The 23510-nt window shown below is 37.3% G+C and overlaps 1 protein-coding gene and 1 long non-coding RNA gene across 2 annotated transcripts in view; one reads left to right on the top strand and one right to left on the bottom strand.

Annotated features, from left to right (window-relative positions):
* The window catches only part of LOC134656367 (uncharacterized), a 335518-nt gene that overhangs the window by 246091 nt on the left and 65917 nt on the right, over window positions 1-23510 (bottom strand). The gene's annotated exons all lie outside the window — the stretch shown is intronic.
* On the top strand, window positions 18776-19901 carry LOC134656383 (lipase 1-like). Its single transcript, XM_063511899.1, has one exon. It carries the CDS (start codon window positions 18813-18815, stop codon window positions 19899-19901), a length of 1089 nt encoding a protein of 362 aa, XP_063367969.1. The 5' UTR covers window positions 18776-18812.

A 23510-nucleotide genomic window follows, 5' to 3' on the forward strand; every position in this document is an offset into this window, starting at 1 on the left:
TTACGTTAGTTTGATTTGGTAGTTGTAGTTGTATAATGGTTAATTTATTAGCTTTGGGAATTTGATCTCTAACTAATCGACATAAGGTCGAGTTTTCAATGGCTTAAGTATATCTATATCGCTAGTCGAATGCCATGGCATAATTCAGCAGCTCTCTTAATGACTCGCTGGACCAGCGGTACGACGATGAGACTTTAGTGCAAGAGGTCGAGCGTTCGATCCCCGGCTCGTGTAGTATCTTTTTCTATTTATTTATTTTTAAGTTTGTATTCCATACTGCAGTTTAGATTCATGACTTTAAAATAACAACCGTCTCGGGTCGTAGGCCATTCCCGCTCATCTCTTAGATGTGTTCACACCGATGTAGAAACGGCGATGTTATGTGTTAAGTTTACCCTCCAAAATGGAGATGAAATTGCAATGGTATAAATGACATGCAAATTCGAGCATAATTGAAATGTAAAACCTGTGTTTTACCTGTGTAATTAATAGACATTTTTTGCAATTTGTTTGTGTTTTATACGGCGAAGGGGTAAGTGCTATTATTAAGCTAAAAACAGAATCTGTAATTAAGCACTATAGGCATTACAATAGAATTAAATGAGTGCAATTGTTTTAGCCTCTGGACATGCCCTTCAAGTTCCGGGTTACAATTTGATGTCATATAACGATTGGACCGAGGACTATTCAGAATTCATTTTACGTCGCTAGCCGGTGGCAACTGGATAGGCAGGGTTCCAGATGTTGTAGAAAATCCCTCCTGGCGCCTAACAAAACTTAGATTAAGATAATTAGACTTAAGGATCTCATCCGCTAATTTGTATCTTACTTAGTATAACACTAGTTTTTAATTAAATTTATATAAACGTGATAGTTGGTTGTGTTTCTTACCTCAAGAACCCGTAATAAATAGCGCCCAACGTAAAAACAAGATACGGGTTGAGGTTACGTTAGTGTTAGACATTGTGTTCGTATCATAGTGCTTAAAAGGTTAATTATTATTGTTTTTTTTTGATATTTTGTTTTGGTTGCAAATAACATATATGAATAAGTTTAACATGAAAATAGCTTTGTAAGTAATTGAACGTTTATATACCATTATAATTAATGATATCATAGTGCGTAGTGTTGTAAAACTCGTAGTGCGTTACCGCTTATAATTTTATTTCTTTTCTTTCTTTCTCATGATTTTTTAACGGTTTTTTTTCCCCTTATGTTCCTGATTAGGCAGTAAGGACGAGTTGTAGTTTGTGGAAATAAATAATTTTAAGATAATTAGTGAATATGGATCCGAACTTTTTACTAAAAGATGAGCTGGAATTTGAACTTGCGTGCCGTGGGGTTACCATTAAAAGTTCTGTACCGGTATTGAAGAAGCTTCTCAGAGAACTCATGTTAGGTGATACGTCGGGGGCCTCCGGGACAGGTAATAAGACGGTGTTAGGGGTCAGTGACAAAGTAACCGCCGAATTACAAACATGTGCATCGAAGTTAACAGTTTTGAGCAATTATATAACAGAAGTCGTAGGGAAGCCTGACCGAAATTTATTTAAAAGGTTGGTGTCCAGATTATATCATGTTATTAACAGGTTAAGTCTCGTATCGTCTGGTTCAGAAGCTGAAAATGAGTGGCAGGCAGAATTAACACAAAAAGCATACTCCCTCTTAGGTAAGTTGGAGGAACAAGATGATTTGACAGAAAATGAAGACTTAACAGAAGAGGACAAGAAAGTGCTGCAGGAGACATTAGGAGACGTAGGGCAGCAGATTATAGTAAAGTTAGACAGCGAAAGAGAAGGCACATCTAAGCCAAAGGAGGTAGGCCTAACCAAGCAGGTGGAAGAGGAGGCACGGGTTAATAAAGGTATAGACATTAGAGAAGGTCAGTTGGGGAAGGCGGGGAGTAGCAGAGATAAACTCATACGAACATCTACCCTCGATGAAGACTTTTCCACACGTAAGCTTGTGCCAATCGCAAAATGGGGAATAAAGTTTTCAGGGAGCAATACCTCGAGTGTAAACGCCTTTATTGAGCGGGTCAGTGAACTTAAGGAAGCAAGAAATGCGTCTGATGACGATCTATGGAGGTGTGCGATAGATTTCTTTGAGGGTGACGCGTTGATATGGTATAGGGCTAACAAGGAGTATGCCACTTGTTGGGAAGAGTTAGTGATCCTTCTCAAACGCACATTTCAGCCACCGTTTTATCAAGAGGAGTTGCTGACGGAAATTAAAGCGAGAACTCAGGGCAGAGATGAATCGGTGGTGATTTACATTTCAATTATGCAAAATATGTTTAACAGACTACCTACAAAGATCACGGAAAAAGAAAAAATCATGATAATACTACGTAACATTCAACCCTACTACCAGCGAGCAGTTTGTAGAGATGATTTTTCTTCACTTATGGATTTATTTAATGTATTGCGGGTGGTAGAGCGAACCAAGATACATTGCGACAATTTTAAGGAACCTCAGGTACCTAAAAACTTGCTTGAACCAGACTTAGCTTATAAACTACCACAGGTCGCTTCTGGGGTTACGGAGGTCAGTGAGCTGGTTCATATGTCAAAAACAAAGGTGGAACCGCCGGTGGCTCAAAGGAGGTGCTGGAACTGCCGTGAGGCTGGACATTTGTTCAGAGATTGCACTATACCAAGACAACGCTTGTTTTGTTATCGTTGCGGACGTTTTGGTATTTCTTCAAAGGATTGTAAATGCACAAAGGGAAACGCTCCGGGGGAAGTTTCAAAACCTGCCCAGTAAACTTACCCCATGATAAAAATACAGAGTGGCAGGAATGGTTGTTGGTAATAAGAAATTTTTTTTCGCAGGGACATAGGGAAATGTGTCCGGTGTTAGTCAATAAGGAAAATGATAACAGGACATATGTATACGTAGATATTATGCAGGTGCAGTTGATTGGCATGCTAGATGGCGGGGCAAGTCGGACAGTAGTTAACGAGACATATGCAGAAATTTTAAGTTCCCTAGGATTGAGGCCTGTTAAAGTTAACAATGTGCAGGCATCCACAGCGGGAGGAGAAAATCACGATATCACTCAGATATTCCATGTTCCATGCAAGTTTGATAACCAGTACAAAGTCATCCCGATTTTAGTTATGCCAACTTTGAAACAAAATCTGATATTAGGTAGAGATTTTTTTATTCAATTTGGAATTGTAATAAAGTTTAGAAGCGAACTTATGTTAGATCAAACTGCAGTAGAGTCTTTGACACTAAGGGATAGTGCGGTGATTTCCAGAGAATGCTTAGAAACACATCAGCAAGCACAGTTGGCGGATATTATAGACGAGATGAAACGAACAATTGGGACAGGTAATCTTGGAAGAACGGATATGTTAGATCACACAATAGATACAGGGGAGGTAAAGCCAATCCACCAAAAGCAGTACAATTTTTCTCCGGTGATAAAAAAAGAAATCGAGAGGGAATTGGATGACATGCTTTCTAAAGATGTAGTTGAGCCCTCGGTTAGTGCATGGTGCTCGCCTGTACTCATAGTTAAAAAACCCAACGGGGAGAACAGGTTGTGCTTAGATAGCAGGCAATTAAATAAGGTAACAAAGAGGGACACATATCCACTGCCACGAGTGACTAATATCCTAGATAGCCTTCGAAATGCAAAATATCTAAGCACTATTGATTTGAAGTCAGCTTTCTGGCAAATACCCCTGTCAGAAGGAAGTAAAGAGAAAACTGCATTTGCGATAGCAGGCAGAGGCCTGTTTCAATTCAAAGTCATGCCATTTGGCCTGGTGAATGCTTCTCAAACCCAGCAACGACTAATGGATATTCTTTTTTGCTCTAATGAAGATAAGGTGTGGTCTTACTTGGACGACATAGTGATATGCTCAGCAGATTTTGAGGAACATTTGATCCTGTTGAGGAAGGTAATGAACACTTTGCAAAGGGCCAAGTTAACAATTAATGTTGAAAAATGTCAATTTGCTCGGTCTAGTTTACGATTTCTTGGCTATGTCATAGACAAGGATGGGTTAAGGACAGACCCTGAGAAGGTATCGGCAATATTGAACTTCCAAAGACCTAAGACCTTTAGAGAACTAAAGCGTTTTATTGGGCTAGCGAGTTGGTACAGGCGCTTTGTACAAGATTTTTCAACAATAGCAGCGCCACTTCACGACTTAACAAAAGGCAATAAGAAAAAGCTCCTAGACTGGAATAAAGAGGCCGAAGCAGCATTTATCAGGTTGAAAACCTTACTTACAACAACGCCAGTAATGACATGCCCAGACTATTCTAAGCCATTTATTATACAGTGTGACGCCTCAAACACGGGCGTAGGAGCTGTATTGTGTCAAAAGGAGGGCGATGTAGAGCAACCAGTGGCGTATTTGAGCAGGAAACTTACGGATCAAGAATGTCGGTATTCTACGTCTGAAAGGGAGTTGCTGAGTGTGGTGTATGCGGTCGACAAATTTAGGCCATATATCGACGGTACACATTTTACGGTCATAACAGATCATAGTGCATTGCAGTGGTTGCACAAAATGAAGGACCCTCACGGTAGACTGGCCAGATGGGCGATGAAGCTTCAACAGTTTAGTTTCGACATCATTCACAAACCAGGTAAAAGTCACACAGTCCCAGACGCGTTATCAAGATCCAAAGTAATTTCTGAAATAAATAATATAGAAATACTAGATCATCATAAAGATCAATGGTATAGAGATAAGGTGAAACAGGTTAGTGACAGTACGGAAGCATCAGATTGGAAGGTGTCTGGGGGGCAATTATTTAAGAAGATGAGTTTGAAGTTGTACCCAAAGTCAAGTGCTTGGAAATTAGTGGTACCAGAAGTCTTACGGAAAGAAGTATTTAACGAATGTCACGACAAGCCCACAGCAGGTCATCTGGGGGTTCGTAAAACATATTTTAAAATTAAACAGAAATATTTCTGGCCAAATATGTTACAAGAGGTTAAAACATATGTAAGTAACTGTGAGACTTGCGCAAAATATAAAGTGTCTCAACAGGCACCCTATGGTCTAATGGGCCAGCACAGAGACGCTACAGGACCTTGGCAAGTACTGTCATTAGATCTGATGGGACCATTTCCAAAAAGTAAGAAATGTAACACGATGCTACTGGTTATTACGTGCTGGTTCAGTAAATTTACACTACTCTTCCCATTGAGAACCGGAAAGGTTGAAAAAATATGTGAAATCCTGGAGGAACAGTTTCTGTTATTTGGAGCACCCCAAGCCATAATCTGTGATAATGGTAAGCAATTTGTTTCACATTTATTTAAGGATCTGGCGGTTAGATATAATTCGAAGATATGGTACACCCCGAATTACCATCCCCAAGCAAATCCCACAGAACGCGTGAATAGGGTCATAGGGACTATGATAGCATCATATACTACGGCAAAAAAACACAACGAGTGGGATGTACATTTGCAGGAATTTGGCAATGCCATTAGGACAGCTAGGCATGAAACTACGACATATACACCCTCTTACCTATTTTATGGCCGCGAAACGGCAGTTCCTAACCCACACACGGTCAACTTTGGAGATGAATCAGATGCACAAAATATGCCGCCACATCCAGATGTAACGAATTACATAAATGAACTAGAACACAGGCGCAAGGTATTCGCCGTGGTGCGGGAACGCTTAAAAAAGGCACACGAAAGCAGTACAGGGTATTACAACAAAACTAGAAGGCGTTGTGAGTTTCAGGTGGGAGATGTGGTATTACGTAGAACAAAATATTTGTCGAACGCTCAAAAAAAGTTCAAGGCGAAGTTAGCTCCTAAATTTGAAAAGGCCGTTATTACAGCAAAATTATCAGAGAACGTTTATCGTCTTAATAATGCATATGGCAAAGATATTGGAGTGTGGCATGCAAAAGATTTGAAGATGTAAAAAAAAAAAAAAAAAAGAAGGATTTTTTTTTTTCAAGAGGGAGAGGGCATATATAATGGTTAATTTATTAGCTTTGGGAATTTGATCTCTAACTAATCGACATAAGGTCGAGTTTTCAATGGCTTAAGTATATCTATATCGCTAGTCGAATGCCATGGCATAATTCAGCAGCTCTCTTAATGACTCGCTGGACCAGCGGTACGACGATGAGACTTTAGTGCAAGAGGTCGAGCGTTCGATCCCCGGCTCGTGTAGTATCTTTTTCTATTTATTTATTTTTAAGTTTGTATTCCATACTGCAGTTTAGATTCATGACTTTAAAATAACAACCGTCTCGGGTCGTAGGCCATTCCCGCTCATCTCTTAGATGTGTTCACACCGATGTAGAAACGGCGATGTTATGTGTTAAGTTTACCCTCCAAAATGGAGATGAAATTGCAATGGTATAAATGACATGCAAATTCGAGCATAATTGAAATGTAAAACCTGTGTTTTACCTGTGTAATTAATAGACATTTTTTGCAATTTGTTTGTGTTTTATACGGCGAAGGGGTAAGTGCTATTATTAAGCTAAAAACAGAATCTGTAATTAAGCACTATAGGCATTACAATAGAATTAAATGAGTGCAATTGTTTTAGCCTCTGGACATGCCCTTCAAGTTCCGGGTTACAATTTGATGTCATATAACGATTGGACCGAGGACTATTCAGAATTCATTTTACGTCGCTAGCCGGTGGCAACTGGATAGGCAGGGTTCCAGATGTTGTAGAAAATCCCTCCTGGCGCCTAACAAAACTTAGATTAAGATAATTAGACTTAAGGATCTCATCCGCTAATTTGTATCTTACTTAGTATAACACTAGTTTTTAATTAAATTTATATAAACGTGATAGTTGGTTGTGTTTCTTACCTCAAGAACCCGTAATAGTTGTATTTAATAATTGTTGATGTATAATTATTATTATTTTGCTTGTATGTAAATTCAATGTTGACGTGTAAAAGTGCCCTTGTGGCCTATTTGCTGAATAAATGTTGAAGTTGAAGTTGAAGTTGAAGTTGAAGGTGTCTAGCCATAGTAGTTGCCGCACACCGCTACGCAACGGACGTCCCCGCTCCCGCTTGCGCCACCTAGCGGTCATATCTGTCGTAATAGTCTCGTTTAGTTAGAGAGTGAACTTTCTGTACCTAGTACTATTATTTATTCTGTGACGCAAGCCTAAATGAGTCTTTTATCATGCTAAAGCTGAATAAACTATCATTTTAATAAAGCAGTGTTGCCAAGTTAATAAGCTGTGCGATTTATGTTTCCATAATAGTCTTGCGGTGAAACGTGCACGCTTTGGATGCGTTATTTCCTCGCCATTAGCACAGAATAAATAATAGTACCTATAATACTAAGTACAGAAGGTTTACTCTCTAACAAAACGTGTCTATTAAGTACGATAGATATGACCGCAAGGTGGCGCAAGCACGAGCAGGCGTCCGTTCCGTAGCGGTGCGCGGCAACTACTACTGCTAGACACTAAAAATGGTGTGGGCTGCATGTACTTGTAGCGACGCGACGAAATCGCGTAGTGAGCCACGTCTGCCATTAGCCAAAAATAATTAGCTTACAACGAAAAGGTTGTTTTCAAGGCATGGGGATTGGGAGTTATTTTCTGTGATTAATTCAAAAAATACAATCATTTAAAGTAGAAATAACCAGCAATTACTATATGTAGTTACGTGATGTCAACTTTACCTGGATTTTGCAACCAGAGGCCTATTTCTCAAACGACATTAGTCTAATATTATTAGTGTGTTGTCATAGCAACCCATACGATTTGACAGTTCGTGGACTAATAATATTAGTCTAATATCCTTCGAGAAATGGGCCCCAGATCGACGTAGATTGTTACCTTCATGTTGTCATGTTGTGTTGTTGTCTTCATGTATTATTTGTGTTTCCATGTACATTTATTCTGAGGTTGTGAAATAAAGAGGATTTGTATTGTATTGTATTGTTACGTACACCTCGGCTGCAAAAAAGTTCATTGTCATTTTATGAATTAAATTTATTCATAAAAACCGGCCAAGTGCGAGTCGGACTCGCGTTCCAAGGGTTCCGTACATTAAGTCCGACTCACGCTTGACTGGACATTTCTAATAGGTTTTCCTGTCATCTATAGATAAAGAACTATGTTGTGTATTTTTTTTTAAATAATTTTAGACCCAGTAGTTTCGGAGATAAGGGGGGGGGGGGGGGGGTGGTAATTTTTTGCCTATCTTCTTGAATAACTGCTAAACTATTTATCCTCAAATTATAAAAGATTCTTACAATGAGCTCTTTCATTTAATATGTAACACGATATAGTTTGAAAAACTTATTTTTTAATTTTTTAATTTACCCCCCAAAGTTCATTTATTTACATTTCACGTCCATCTTTGCGTCACAAACTTACATATGCGTGCTAAATTTCAACTTAATTGGTCCAGTAGTTGCGGAGAAAATAGGCTATGACAGACGGACGGACAGACAGACGAGGTATTAGGGTTCCGTTTCTTCCTTTTGAGGTACGGAACCCTAAAAATAAACTGCCATAGTGTGTTCTGTACGACAAAAATTTAAAACATACATATAAGTCGTTAAAACACACCACTATCTCTTTGTCGATATTAATAATATTCTGGTACTTAGTGGTTTTTAAAATAGATAAATCAAATATTTCGCCAGATCTAAACGTTAGTAGCTCCCTGTCGCATAGTTTAGTCTCAAATGCAGCTTGGCTAGGTTAAGTCACAGATGGGAACATTTTGATACCGTTCCTACCAGCACAGAATGGGAATAAGTAAATAACTAAGTATTTATTATTTCCATTGTTCAAAGCCAAAACTTCTGCGCTGTATTTTGTACTTACGTTGAATACTGCGTTGAATACAGTTCTTTCTATAATCACATTATCTAAATGCCGAACTCGCTGTATAAGCTACTACATACAATACTTACTTACTACATATGTATAGTTGGTCAAGCATATCTTGTCAGTAGAAAAAGACGGCATATTTGAAAAATCGCGGGTTAGCAACACTACGTTTGAATTGTTCGAAAATCGCGTGTCATTTTATACATGTTTTATACCCTATCTGTGAAACTCTTTTGTTTACATTTCATCGTTGCTTTTTGTTCGTTTCCTAGGGATACCATACTTTAGTTTGCTTTACATTGCTACTGACATATCCGGCTTGGCAGTCTATATAATCTTCGTTACTATGCGGTAGGTATTGGCTATTTCACAATTGATAATAGTCACCTATATTCTCAGTAACTACGGAAAAGTCTTTTACACTGATACGTTCTCGAGATCAATATTATAGTCATTAAAAAATTATCTACAGTTTCACAACTACATAATTTATCATCAGCATCACTACATAGTATAAAACAAAGTCGTTTCCCGCTGTCTGTCCATATGTATGCTTAGATCTTTAAAACTACGCAACGGATTTTGATGCGTTTTTTTTTAATAGATAGAGTGATTCAAGAGGAAAGTTTATGTACCTATAATTTGTTAAGCCGTGCGAAGCCGGGGCGGGTCGCTAGTTTAAAATAAATTGGAGTTATCTCAAAGCACCTTACAACTTTCGAGCGTATTTAACAAACTCCACAGTGAAATATCAGAATATATATTACCTACCTTGCATATTTCACCTGATCAAATAATATCAGGTTTGGCGGTATTCACAGTAATTCAACTTTAATAAGTTACCAGGATTTATGTAAGTACCTAAGTAATAGAGTGTAATACGTCAAAGTTGTATTACTTTGATGTTAAGTTTCCAAATAAATAATTAAACATAGTTCAAAGAGTTAATTTGACTTGGCATTTCGTTTCATGTGGTTTCTGTTAGATCTGTTCATAAATTCATTTATAGCCTAGTGAAGTTATTTACCATATTCTATCACTTTCATCTAATAGTCTAAACACATATTCGGTTCTAGGTCCCCTCTCATTCTCAATAGACTCTGTTTCAATATACCCTGGCAGGTGCTAGTTATTGGCCACTACATAGTAACTAGCCACTCGTAACGATAAGACTTATTTCTTTCTGATTTGTTAGGAAAGGCCAATTAGGTACTATGTAGTGTCTAGAATAACTAGGGGCCCGATTCGGATTTTGTACTAGATATCTATTAGACATCACCAAGATACGACAATGATATTTTTAAGATCTAGCCTGTCAAATTTGACATTTCCGCGATTCTGGAGATACTCTTGAACGATTTCCACAATATGTCTAAAACGTCTCGTTGTGTATTTTTAGATCTCAAAACAATTTTGAAACGATCTTACTACGATAATTTAACGTAAAAGTGACATTGGTTGCTCGAATTGAGCTGCAAAAGATATCTAGTTGAAATCTAAACTACCAGGTATCTAGTGCATATCGTATCGTTCTCTTCTCTAGACGGATCTTAGATAGATAGATAGATTTATTTATTGGTACTGATCATACACTGTCAACATGGGTTCATATTTACAATGGGATTCAAGTGCATTACAATTAATGATTTCATAGTAGGTATATAAAACTTCAATTAAATATCAATTCAAAAAATAATGCAATAACAAATTAAGTCCGTATATACATACAATAAAATTTACAATAAATTAAAATTAAAAACATTAATAATTAATTAAAAACAATAAATTAATTTCCGAATACCGCGGTACAGCAGTCGCCCTACCCATGACTTCCTTTTTTCACGAGTTTTAGGTACAAAGTCGCGCACGATCTGACAATACATAAAACAGATTTCAAAATACATAACTTTCTCCCAACAATCTTCTAATGCGCCGCATTTTTTTATGAAAATTTACGACCCAATCCCCCTGCCGCGGTGCACTGAATTTGTCTTTTTATGTTTATGGTAATTTTATTAAAAGGTTTGAGATGAATAACAAAAAAATGGAGAAGTCTGAGATGCGGCTAAATTAAAATGACAGGTTTGAACATCGAAATGCGATTGCTTTTCTGGGGTCTTATTCTCGACAGTGTATTTATTTCTGTTTATTTTTCCTAGGAAGGTGTTTGTCAATCTCAAACACAGGTTTGAAATGTGAAAGAATCAGAAGATAATATCAAATGTTCAACTAAAATCATGCGGCCTAGCCAAGGAGACAATATTATCGCTTGCGCTTCGCTATCGAATCGCTTTGTGTCTCTCTATCACTCTTCCTTATTAGTGTGACAGTGACAGTTGCGTTTCGTTCGCTACGGAGCGTTAACGATTGGCATGTTGGCTACGCGGCCTGAGAGTCCAATGTCATTGGAAGTACCTATTGTATTTTAATGGGGTTGGCAACTGTCAAAGGTTTGCATAGATGGCGCCATCATAACTTGTCTATTTTTCTATGAGATTTGGCTTAAAGGGCTGGCATCCAGGGCAATAAAAAACAAAAAATTGACACAGTTCTAGGGATTGACAGGGCAAGCTTATGATGGCGCCATCTGCTAAATACTTCGACCGGCCAACCCCATTCAGAAATAATGAGCGAAGCGTTAGCGAAGGTTCTGCATAAAATAATTATAACAACGCAAACCGTAACGCCATACCAAAAAAAGCGGCCAAGTGCGAGTCGGACTCGCCCATGAAGGGTTCCGTATTTAGGCGATTTATGACGTATAAAAAAAAAACTACTTACTAGATCTCGTTCAAACCAATTTTCGGTGGAAGTTTACATGGTAATGTACATCATATATTTTTTTTAGTTTTATCATTCTCTTATTTTAGAAGTTACAGGGGGGGGACACACATTTTACCACTTTGGAAGTGTCTCTCGCGCAAACTATTCAGTTTATAAAAAAATGATATTAGAAACCTCAATATCATTTTTGAAGACCTATCCATAGATACCCCACACGTATGGGTTTGATGAAAAAAAAATTTTTGAGTTTCAGTTTGAAGTATGGGGAACCCCAAAAATTTATTGTTTTTTTTCTATTTTTGTGTGAAAATCTTAATGCGGTTCACAGAATACATCTACTTACCAAGTTTCAACAGTATAGTTCTTATAGTTTCGGAGAAAAGTGGCTGTGACATACGGACGGACAGACGGACAGACGGACAGACGGACAGACGGACAGACAGACAGACATGACGAATCTATAAGGGTTCCGTTTTTTGCCATTTGGCTACGGAACCCTAAAAATAAGCTTTTTTAAATCTTAACTCGGCAAGAAACTAATTAAAAAGGCAAAGGCAAAAACAAAAAGGGCAACCTAAGCAGCTAAGATAAATTACTAAGTTGCTTCTAAAAAGCGGCATGCCCACTTTCCTTCGTGTTTGCGTCACAAAGTCACCTTTTTTGCCGCGGCCTAGGGACGAGGATAGGATTTGAAAATGTATTATTTTTAATTCTTTAACATAATATGTATTTTTAACAAAAGTAATCTAAAATTAAAACTACCATCATCATCTGCCTCGCGTTGTCCCGGCATTTTGCCACGGCTCATGGGAGCCTGGGGTCCGCTTGGCAACTAATCCCAGTAATTGGCGTGGGCACTAGTTTTTACGAAAGTGACTGCCATCTGACCTTCCAACCCAGAGGGTAAACTAGGCCCGTATTGGGATTATTCCGGTTTCCTCACGATGTTTTCCTTCACCAAAAAGCGACTAGTAAATATCAAATGATATTTAATACATAAGTTCCGAAAAACTCATTGGTACGAGCCGGGGTTTGAACCTGCGACCTTCGGATTGCAAGTCGCACGCTCTTACCGCTAGGCCACCAGCGCTTAAAATTAAAACTATCTGCAAAACTAAACTAACATTTTAAATAAACGTACTTAAAAATTAAACAACAATAGAAAAAATATCCATCTATGAAAGGTTCCCCAAGTCTGTGCCCTGCGGAAGGGTGCCCATGAGGCTGGCTATACCCCGCTCGGTGGCTATGCCTATTCGTTGACCTAGAAATAAGCCACTAGGATCACCCAAGGTCTCAAGTTTTTTTTTTTTAATTTCCTTGGAAAGGATATGGGCGTCGCTGCTCCACGGCCCTTAGGGTCTCTACCGCAAACGCCGCAAATAATTCTTAAATCTTTCTAAGAGGGGGCTCTTAAGGTTACATTCGGATCAAGACTGCAATGCAGCGGTAATGTACAGCAATATCACAGGAAACGTCAAAAAGTAATTATATTCGAATTTAAACTAACTAAACTAAACTAAACTAAAGATTGAATAATTTTACGGTTTAGGGGATCGGATACCGGTATTTTTTGTATGGGAACGGAAACGGTATTTTTTCGTTCTTTGCTAATTACTTCATTTCTAATTGGGCAATCTAATAATACGAAGTCGTTACCTAAACACATAACTGAGTCCTACATTTCGAGTATAAAATAATTCGAACAATATGGTTATTTCGATGTTTTTGCAAAAAACCGGTTCCAATCCCCAACAACATGTCGCGCGAGTGACTTAAAACAAGTGAGTCTAAACCGTAAAATTATTCAGTAATTACATTTGTATTATTTTATCGATTCCCGCAGCAAAGCAGTCGGCAGCAGCCAGTATAGCAAATACTGATTTAGCATTAACGCTGGTGCAGTCTCGATTCGAATGTACTTAACACTTAATTTAATTAATGTTCTGTACATAATACACGTTGTGGTTTTTCTTTACAGGTGTTTTGTATTAAATTCATCCCATTAATTCACATTGTTTGTAAATTATTTTCAATGACTTTTAAAATGGAAATCCGAACAGTTCTGAAAATTGAAGCTTATTCCTGTAAGCTTCCATTTTAATATGATAATTCAATTTTAATAGGATAATTCTATAGAAAAACACATAATTGGGCTAATTGGTCTGAAATAAACATGAATGCGCTTTACAAAGCGTTTTATTTTTGGAGGCCACAATACAATGGAATAGAATATTTTTAGAAGCCGGGAAATAACAAAAGCTGGGAAATTACGAGGAATTTCATACGGGGTTTCAAAAATTTAAATAAAAAGTTGGGATTAGTTCAAACATATTTTTATCGATGTATATTACAACTTTAAATGTGATTATATAAATCTATCGCTAACACTACATTACACGTTTATATATTTTTATACAATATGGCGAACATAATTAATAGAAACCATATTTGTGTAAACTACAAACAATTTTTTTTTTAATTATAGAGTTTGCTATTTTTGATGAACTTATTCGTAGGTATAAATAATTAAATACTTATTTATGTAGGTACTTGCTTACTTACTGCTGTGGCGCAGCGACCCAAAATGGATCTTAGCCTTCGACACTAAAAACCATCATATCCAAACTCCAAAGCCGTTTCTGTCCAGTCGACAGCGCCGAGTTCAATACAATACAAATACAAAGAGTATTATTAGTATTGCACACCTCAATAAAAGAAAACAATACCAAAAGACGCATAGGTAAACAACCTAGTCCGCTAAAGTAAGGAATAAATGATGTATTTTTTTTATCCCACATAATTAAAAGAATCTCGTGAAGCATCCCTATTGCTAGAAAGTTCAAGTGTTAGTAACAGGCAACAGCGAACTTTACACTGGGGTATTGTGGTCGCAGGTATGTCTACAAAGTAATGATAATGACACGTTAGTACCTAAGTAATGAACTCGTTCATTATAAAGTGCTGTTTGTAGCTATAATAGTACAGTCGCCATCAGATAAATTGGAACGGTCAAGGTGCTCAAAAATATGTGAACAAGCACTTTAACGCCTTGACAATAGAGACGTGTTCAGATATTTGTGAGCGCCTTGGCAGCTGCGATATATCTGATGGCGACTGTACCAATGTACACAAAAATGTTTCTAAAATTTCCCCCGTTGCACAATTGCAACGGGGGAAATTTTAGAAACGAGGTATAGGTTCACGACAGCCGTTTTCCATCACACTCGCAAAGAAAAATCAACCGCCAAACGTCGGAAATTTGGTTTCGCTCGAAGGTCGGCGCACATTAAAGGATCAAACTATTTATATAAAATTTTAACAAATCATATTGACTCCCCTTATTTAATAAATAAAATTAACTTCAGAACTCCTCGTTTGAACACACGACATCACAAACTCTTTCACATCCCCTTTACGCGAAAAAAATACAAAGCAAATTCCTTCAAGTGTAATAAAATAATAATATTTTCTCACACATTGATATCTATCTATCTATCTAATACCTTTAAACGAGCAATTCTTGTTTATTTATATATTTATTTATATATATTTATATATATATATATACATACATATATATATATATATATATATTTCGGGGATCTCGGAAACGGCTCTAACGATTTCGATGAAATTTACTATATGGGGGTTTTCGGGGGCGAGAAATCGATCTAGCTAGGTCTTATCTCTGGGAAAACGCGCATTTTCGAGTTTTTATATGTTTTCCGAGCGAAGCTCGGTCACCCAGATATTGTTTAACATTCCGTTAGTTAAGTTTAAGTATGAGGTTCTTAGTACTTTGAATACTTAATGCTTAGAATATTTTAAATTTAACTCAATTTTTTCCCCATTAATATCTTTTATTTTTAAATTCATTATTAATGCCGACAAATGTTTGTTCTGTGGATATTGTTATTCCGTTGTTTATTTTTTGTATACGTGTTAGTAGTTAGTGGCAACTTCATTGGTTCATGTATTGAATAATATTAATATCTGTAAGTATTATTGTACCGTTTGTGCCCATTAAAAAAAAATCTAAATTTTAAGCGATGTAATTCTTAAATACGGACATTATCTAGACACATAAATTACACACTCCATTAATAATGTCTTGAAACAAAAGCGACATTAAATTTATATAAATTCCAGAAAAATCTAAGCGCATATTTAAAAGCATATTGCCCGGGTACACAGTAAGTTAATACATTACCCGGGTGTTTACCCGGCTCTATTGTCCGGGGCCGGAACATCCGGTCCGGATGTGGAAGGCAAGTGGTGTATGTTTTACCTTTTATTCTGGTGTTGTACGGCGTACCTATCTTTAATATTTAAATTATTATTTCAAGGCCATTAAAAGGATCAGAAGGGTAAATCCTGGGTGTGTCTGGGTCTAGTACGAAATTTAATATATTTATTTATGTATGTAACTACTCTGGAGTCAGATAAAATGTGACTAGAGACAAACCAAAGAAAGTCTGCAGCGCAATAATTTGACATCGAATTAAAAAACTACATATGGCAATGTTTTTTAAGCAGTCAGTAAACGTCATGCACTATGGTATCTGTTTGTCAAAATCGTTTAAATATTCATTGTGTTTTGTGATGAACGGAATAAACATGGTGAAACCTTACAAAACCGGCGTGCGGGAGTTACTTTTCCGCATGACGAATAATTTTACACTTGTAAAAAGTCAGCACGAGGCGATTCAAGCTGAAAAACGACAATGTTTACAAAATTTGGAGTTGATGACGGGTAAGTGGAATGAAACATCTTAATACTTCACCATATGTACCTACTTAGATAATATAATATTGGTTTAGACTAAGGTTTCACAGCAAATTGAACACACCTAATAGGTATAGGCATACTTATGAACTTCGGTCAGACTGTACGAAAGGGGGGGCTGGGACTTAGAATTTTTTTTGACAAAGTGGTATCATTATGACACTATTTTTAAATGATTGTAATGTGTAGATCACGTCAAAATAAGCATCTTTTATTGGAAAAACTTTTCTCTAAAATAAAAAATGGCCGAGTTAGACGCGACCAAAGATTGATGTTTTTAAAGGGAGCTGGGACTTATTGTATTATTATAAAAACGTCGGTTCTGGCGCTTCGCCGGCCGCTGCCGCGGCACGCTCGCTTCGCTCGCTCGGCTCGCGCGCTGTATGGTCGCAGTTCTACCTAACACTCCTCCTCGCTTCGCTCGTCGTCGTACCTACTCCGACCTGCCTTAAAAGCCTGGCCTGCCTTAAGCTCTATCTCCGCCATTTTCAGTTTTAGTAAAAAGTTTTCCAAGTAAAAGTTGCTTATTTCGATGTGTTCTATACATTAAAATCATTTAAAATATATGTCATAATGACACCACTCTCAATGAAAATTTTCTAAGTCCCAGCTCCCTTTAAAAATATCAATCTTTGGAGGCGTCTAACTCGGCCATTTTTTATTTTAGAGAAAAGTTTTTCCAATAAAAGATGCTTATTTTGACGTGATATACACATTACAATCATTTAAAAATAGTGTCATAATGACACCACTTTGTCAAAAAAAAATCTAAGTCCCAGCCCCCCCTTTGCTACAGTCCAACCTGAACTTCCTCTAACATTTCGAGAAACTCATTGGTACTAGCCGGGTTTTGTGCTCGAACCCACAACCTCCATGCTTATGCTCACGGCATGGGTACCTACTAGTTAAAGCTAAAATTAATTTTTAATATATGTTTATTGTTTTAATGGTTTATTTCGTTTTTCCGAAAACTTCAGTTCGCAAATTGCGGGCAATTTCTCTGTCAATCTAATTACGCCTTAATGGGAGTAAAAGAGAAAGATGCTCGCATATTGAGAACTTCGGTGTTCGCGGTAGGCCCTCTGTGCCTATTTACCGCCGTCGCGGATATTACAAAAGCTTATTAATTTTGATGAAGCCAAATGTCACATTCTCCCAATATTATTTATCAATATTAGTATATGTCTACATATTAATAGTGACATCTATTGTTGGAATGAAATTTATTTTACCATAAAAATTAAGCTGTGCATACAGCTTAATTTTTTCATAGACGGTAAATATGGTACAAATTTCACAAGTATCAAGACTATTTAATCCATTTTCTGTGGTGTTGTCGCATACTGATTTTTAAAAACTACTTTTAATCTAGCGCTGCAGACTTTCTTTGGTTTGTCTCTAAATATTGGGACCGAAAATAACGTGGTACCATGTACATTCACCACACGGGATTGATATGCCATTTAGGGTTCTTGCTAAATTGGAAATTCTATAGCGTAAGTATTGAACAACCAATTTAGCTAGAACCCTAAATGGAGCAACAACCGCGGTGCGTTATGGTATGTACGAGTACCTAAGTAAGTAGTTACCTACAATAAAATATCTTGTTAAAAATATGAAAGTTATACCCAAATTGGTAAAAAAGAAACACATATTAGTATAATAAAGTGTACCTATATTACTTAACAATTTCAAAGCCCTAAAGATCTCGCGAACGAAGTTTACAGGTAGTTCAACATACATCCGTATCGTCCAATACATGAAACGTCCGCTGTTACCTGCTGTCTGGAATTTCTCCACTCTCCCCTAGGTATAACTACATGGGCGTGGCTCTAGCTAATGAATACCTTCTGAAACTCTGGGGTGCCGAAAGGATAGAACAACAAGATTATAACGCAGATAACTTGGTTGGTAACCCTGTCTACGGAGCTAACGGTCGAAATACAGGTGAGAGCAAATATTTGTCGAGCACGAGTATTAAGCTCCTAATTTTTGGATGTTTACATACAGCAACACATTCAATTACTATTTGATAAACCTTATTGCTATTAAAATAAGGTCTACAAATGCTTGAACAATCAGTCGAGTCTTATACTCGTAATCCAAAGCAATGAAATATTTTTAATCACTTTAAGATTAAAACGGAAATCACTAATGATCACTTTTTACTTAATGTACCTACTTACTTAATGAATAATGCGTTAATTAATTATTTTAGTTTATGCATCACTTTTATTCATTAATTCATTGTCTAGTCATACGGATGTATAGTTTACTAGCCTGGCTCGAGATAGCACCGTTGTTTATAGCTAAGAATGCGTGTAGTTGTGATTATAATTCAAATTATATCACTTTTCATATTCCCTTCAAGTGAATCTAAACACAGTGACATTAGTTCTACAAAAGTACCTAAAGAGCGAATGAACTTCACAGAATTTTCACGCGAATGTGGTGTTTACGCTGAAGAATTTGAAGTGGTGACTGAAGATGGCTACATATTGACGCTGTTCCACATACCGGGGAAGAAAAACCCGGTACTCTTGATGCACGGAATAGGCGACACGTCGAACACTTGGGTCCTCAGAGGTAATAAGTCCTTGGCTATATCTCTGGCACGCGAGGGCTACGATGTATGGGCTGGTAATATAAGAGGCAACCGATATGGAAGAAGGCATGTTCGTCTTAATCCAGACACAGACGAGACTTTCTGGGACTTCAGTTTTCACCAAGTGGGCTTGTTCGACTGGCCGGCGATGATCGATCGAGTGTTGAAAGAAACTAAACAAACTAAACTCAATGCAATTGCACATTCACAAGGAACAACATCCTTCTTTGTTTTAGCATCTTTAAAGCCAGAATATAATGAGAAAGTTGAATTACTAATAGCTCTAGCTCCAGTAGTGTTTTTAGATCATATAGGACCTGGTATAGCAACTATAGCAAAAGCAGGCCCCCTTATTGAAAAATTCTTGAAAATACTGCAGATCAATGAGATATTTGCTGATGGTAACGCAGATAAAAAGCTCATGGAATCATTTTGCACTCTAGGAAAATTGACAGAAAAGATTTGTACCATTTTCCCCGTGGGTATAATAACTGGTATCAATCCAAATGGTATAGAATCAGAATTTATACCACTGTTGTTTGCTCAATACTTCGCTGGTATTTCACGCAAAACTTTAGAGCATTACGATCAAATATATTTTAGTGGAAAATTTGCTCAATTTGATTACGGACCCTCTAATAATGTTCTTGTTTATGGAGAAATTAATCCTCCAGAATATGATTTGAGGAAAGTGAGTACCAAAGCAGCCATTTTATATGGTGAAAACGACATGATGGCAACGATGGAGGATGTCCACCACCTTGGAAGACTATTGCCAAATCTAGTTTGTATAAAGCCTATAAAAGATAAGATGTGGACCCACATCGATTTCACTTGGGGAAAGGAAGCAGATAAGTATTTATTTGGTCACATAATTGAGTTGTTGAATAAAAATGGTCGATAAATTAATCGTTCTTTTCATTTAAATAATTTTGTGACGTAAATAACTTAACAAAATAATTGTCGTTTTATTGCAATTTCAATTCATTTTTCTTTCTTCGTGATACATATATTGGTTCTTGTAAGTTTTTTCTGATCTAAGTTATTATAAACAAGTTTTAAGATATCGTTAAAATGGTGGTAAGTTTAAAACAAAACTTTAGAAGTTATTCCAGATGTAATAACCTAGAATACTTTTACGATACAATGAAAATTTAAAACAAAAAGTAATTACAATGCCAAAAGTATCGGTACAAAGATCGAAGCACAAAGAGAAATTGAAATGCGTTTTATAACAGACGAGACTGATAAAAAATATCAATAGGTCAATAAAATTCGAGCGTTTTCACATTTGAAATATGCGACTCAACGTTTCATAAAAATCAAAGAGCAGAAATAGACTCAATGCATTCCAGAAAATAGTTTTTTATTTTACTTACTTAATTTATATTGAAACGCACTCATTTTGTCAGTAGAAAAAGGCGCGACATTCCAAAATTTCTTTTGGAATTCAACTCATCGCGCCTAGATTTTTCAAATTGCCACCTTTTTCTACACCCACTTTGGGTGTGATGTGACAGAGTATAATGAAGAATTATTTTTAAATTTGTCTCTCATTGCATACCTCGCAACCGAGCTAGCAAATCTGTAGCAGTTGTACGTCAGGGTTATCACTACTACGCATGAACTAAAGTACAAAAAATATTATTTCTTTGTTTTCAAACACACCAATATTTTCAAGCAATGAAAATTCCATGTTAATATTTGAAAGAAGAGCGAAAAAAAACGTGATTTTATAAACAAAATAACAGATACATTGAAACGCATCAAATTTGACATTGACCTGTTAATTTATATTATTTGACAGTAAATTAAACCGGGTTATATCGGAAGAGGTTCAACAAGGTTCTCGATAAATTTTATGAACCTTACATACAATAAAGTTAAAGCAAAATGGTTCATCATAATCGCCAACCCTGACTCAAAACTGTCATATGCTACGGTTTTGCTAGCTCCGTTGCGGGGTATGAGTCATTGCACATGTGAGATATTCCTTGTTTTTGACAGGCCGAAGGATCCGTGCTAGTGTCAGGATTTTGTATATCACTACATAGTATAAAACAAAGTCGCTTCCCGCTGTCTGTTTGTCTGTATGTATGCTTAGATCTTTAAAACTACGCAACTGATTTTGATGCGTTTTTTTTTAATAGATAGAGTGATACAAGAGAAAAGTTTATGTATAATTTGTTAACCCGTGCGAAGCCGGGGCGGGTCGCTAGTTGTAACTGTTGTAAGTATATAAACACTATAACGCAAGGGCATAATTGCGGTGCGGCGCTGCGGTGGGAACAGTGCTGAATAAGCATAGGAGTGCGGTGGGGTGTGATTGAACAGTTGCAGAACTACAATTGTGGACATTCTTAGATTAATTTAAAACTGTAGTTCAATGTTTGTTGACGATACTCGAGATATTCTGTTATGCAGTAACTGATATTGGGGTTTTTCAATCAATATTGGCGGTACCCCTGTCTAAAACTGTGAAATTCGTCTAGTTGTTTAGTAAAACTTATTGAAATTGTGTAATATAGAGGCCCAACCGGAGCCGACATGTCTCATTGATAAAGTTAGGCTTCTTTTAAATATGTAGATTTAAAAAAAAGATACTCCAGATCCAAAAAATATTTTTAACCCCATAATTAAGTCGGTAAGGTGCGTTTAAAAAAATCTTATTTCTTTTGTCTGGCAAATTGCCCTTTAACGGGCAAGACTGAAAAAAATCGTCAATTCAAGCCTCAACTCCAATCTATAGTACAAAAAATTCTGTACAAGAAAAAAATACAATAAGATGTTGTTCTAGGGTCTTTGAGACCTCTGCCCTATAAAAGGAAGGTCTGTTGGTGTCCGGATTATTTTGTATATAAACAGTAAATGGGGCATTATCTATGAAAAGGGACCTTATTGTCGATGGCGCTTACGCCGCACAGCGTCGCGCGGCATTGTATTTATATCGGAGCATCGTTAATAATGACGTAAGCGCCATCGACAATAAGGTCCCTTTTCATAGATAACGTCACAAATAAGCATATACCCTTGGTGCTACGGTGGGTCAATAGAGTGCTGATCTAGTCTCGGATTTAGTGCGGTTGGGTGTGATTGAACTATTGCGAGACTACTAAAACTGTGGACATTTTGTGCTTTGTTTTATTTCGAAACTGCGATTACTTACTTCGTCACGAATAATATGGATAGGATAGTTTTCTTCAACTAAATCAGCTTATTTATTTATTTTTTATTTTATTGGTATTCAGGACATGAGACTTATGTTAAAAAGCGTCTGTGACGTCGTAACAAATCCAACTTTTTCTTGTATCGTCCAGCTATTCCTTATTTCATTCCTTTAAACGCTTAGAAATATGTTTGAGCAGTCACGTTTTTCTATAGCCTATTAATTTCGTTAATCATTCAAAAACATAATTTGTGAACTCTTTAAACACGTGAGCTATTGTGTACTAGCACCGATGATACCTTAGTTCTATTTACCTAATCTTCATTGCGTATTATGCAAAACAACACATACTTACCTGACTCTGGTAGAGAAGCCAATTTTGTTCTCATTTTCCCAGGCGTCTCATTCGCACTAATCCATGTAAGGACAATTACGAGCGAGATGCACGTGCGAATGATAACAATGCATGAAATCATTTAGATGTAAAAATTATCATTTTCACATCCGAATTGGCCTCGAGGACTCTATGCAGGCTAAGATCGATTATAAAATTAAAATTCCATAGCTCCCTAGTTTTCGTAGTCAACCAACCTAAGACTCAGGTAAATGGTATTAAAATTTGCATGCGTTTCGCCACGCTGCCCCGTCACACAAAACAATCAGTTCAAATTTTCATCTTATTCCACAAAGATAAGGTAAAGAATTGAATGTGTTTTCGAATGTCACTTAACTACCGAATTCTACTGGATCTATCCTACCGAAAACAAATGAACACGGTGTACGGAACCAGATGAACGTTGAATGATGCTTTGCGCACGTTTTGAGGGATTGGTGTGTTGTTGTTTACCTACTTTAGGCAGGATAGCTTATCTACCGACTTCAAAGAGGGCTCCCAATTCGTCGGGATCTTGATAGATGGCTCCTCTATACGATGGGCCAGCGCCGGCCACTCCAAGGGACGCAGCCATGCGGTAGAATGAGATAGCAATATCACTTACTCCCTCTAAGTGTAAGGCCTGAGTGGACGCTCGAAGCGGAGCGTTCGGCGGGGCGTGCAGCGTGGCGTCGGGCTCACAAGTGATTTGAGCAGCGTGCACTAAGGCCGCTACTATACGTTTGCATTTGTTTAACATGCACGCCGCACGCCCCGCACCGCTGCACGCCCAACTCGAGCGTCCACTCAGGCCTTACACTTAGAGGGAGTAAGTGATATTGCTATCTCATTCTACCGTATGGCTGCGTCCCTTGGAGTGGCCGGCGCTGGCCCGTCGTGTAGAGGAGCCATCAGACTGATCTAAGTTGGCAGGGATTTTGATAGCCCAGGATGTTATTAAAACGTCATATTCT

Source organism: Cydia amplana, chromosome 18 (genome assembly GCF_948474715.1).
Source record: "Cydia amplana chromosome 18, ilCydAmpl1.1, whole genome shotgun sequence".
In the NCBI taxonomy this organism is placed as follows: Eukaryota; Metazoa; Arthropoda; class Insecta; order Lepidoptera; family Tortricidae; genus Cydia; species Cydia amplana.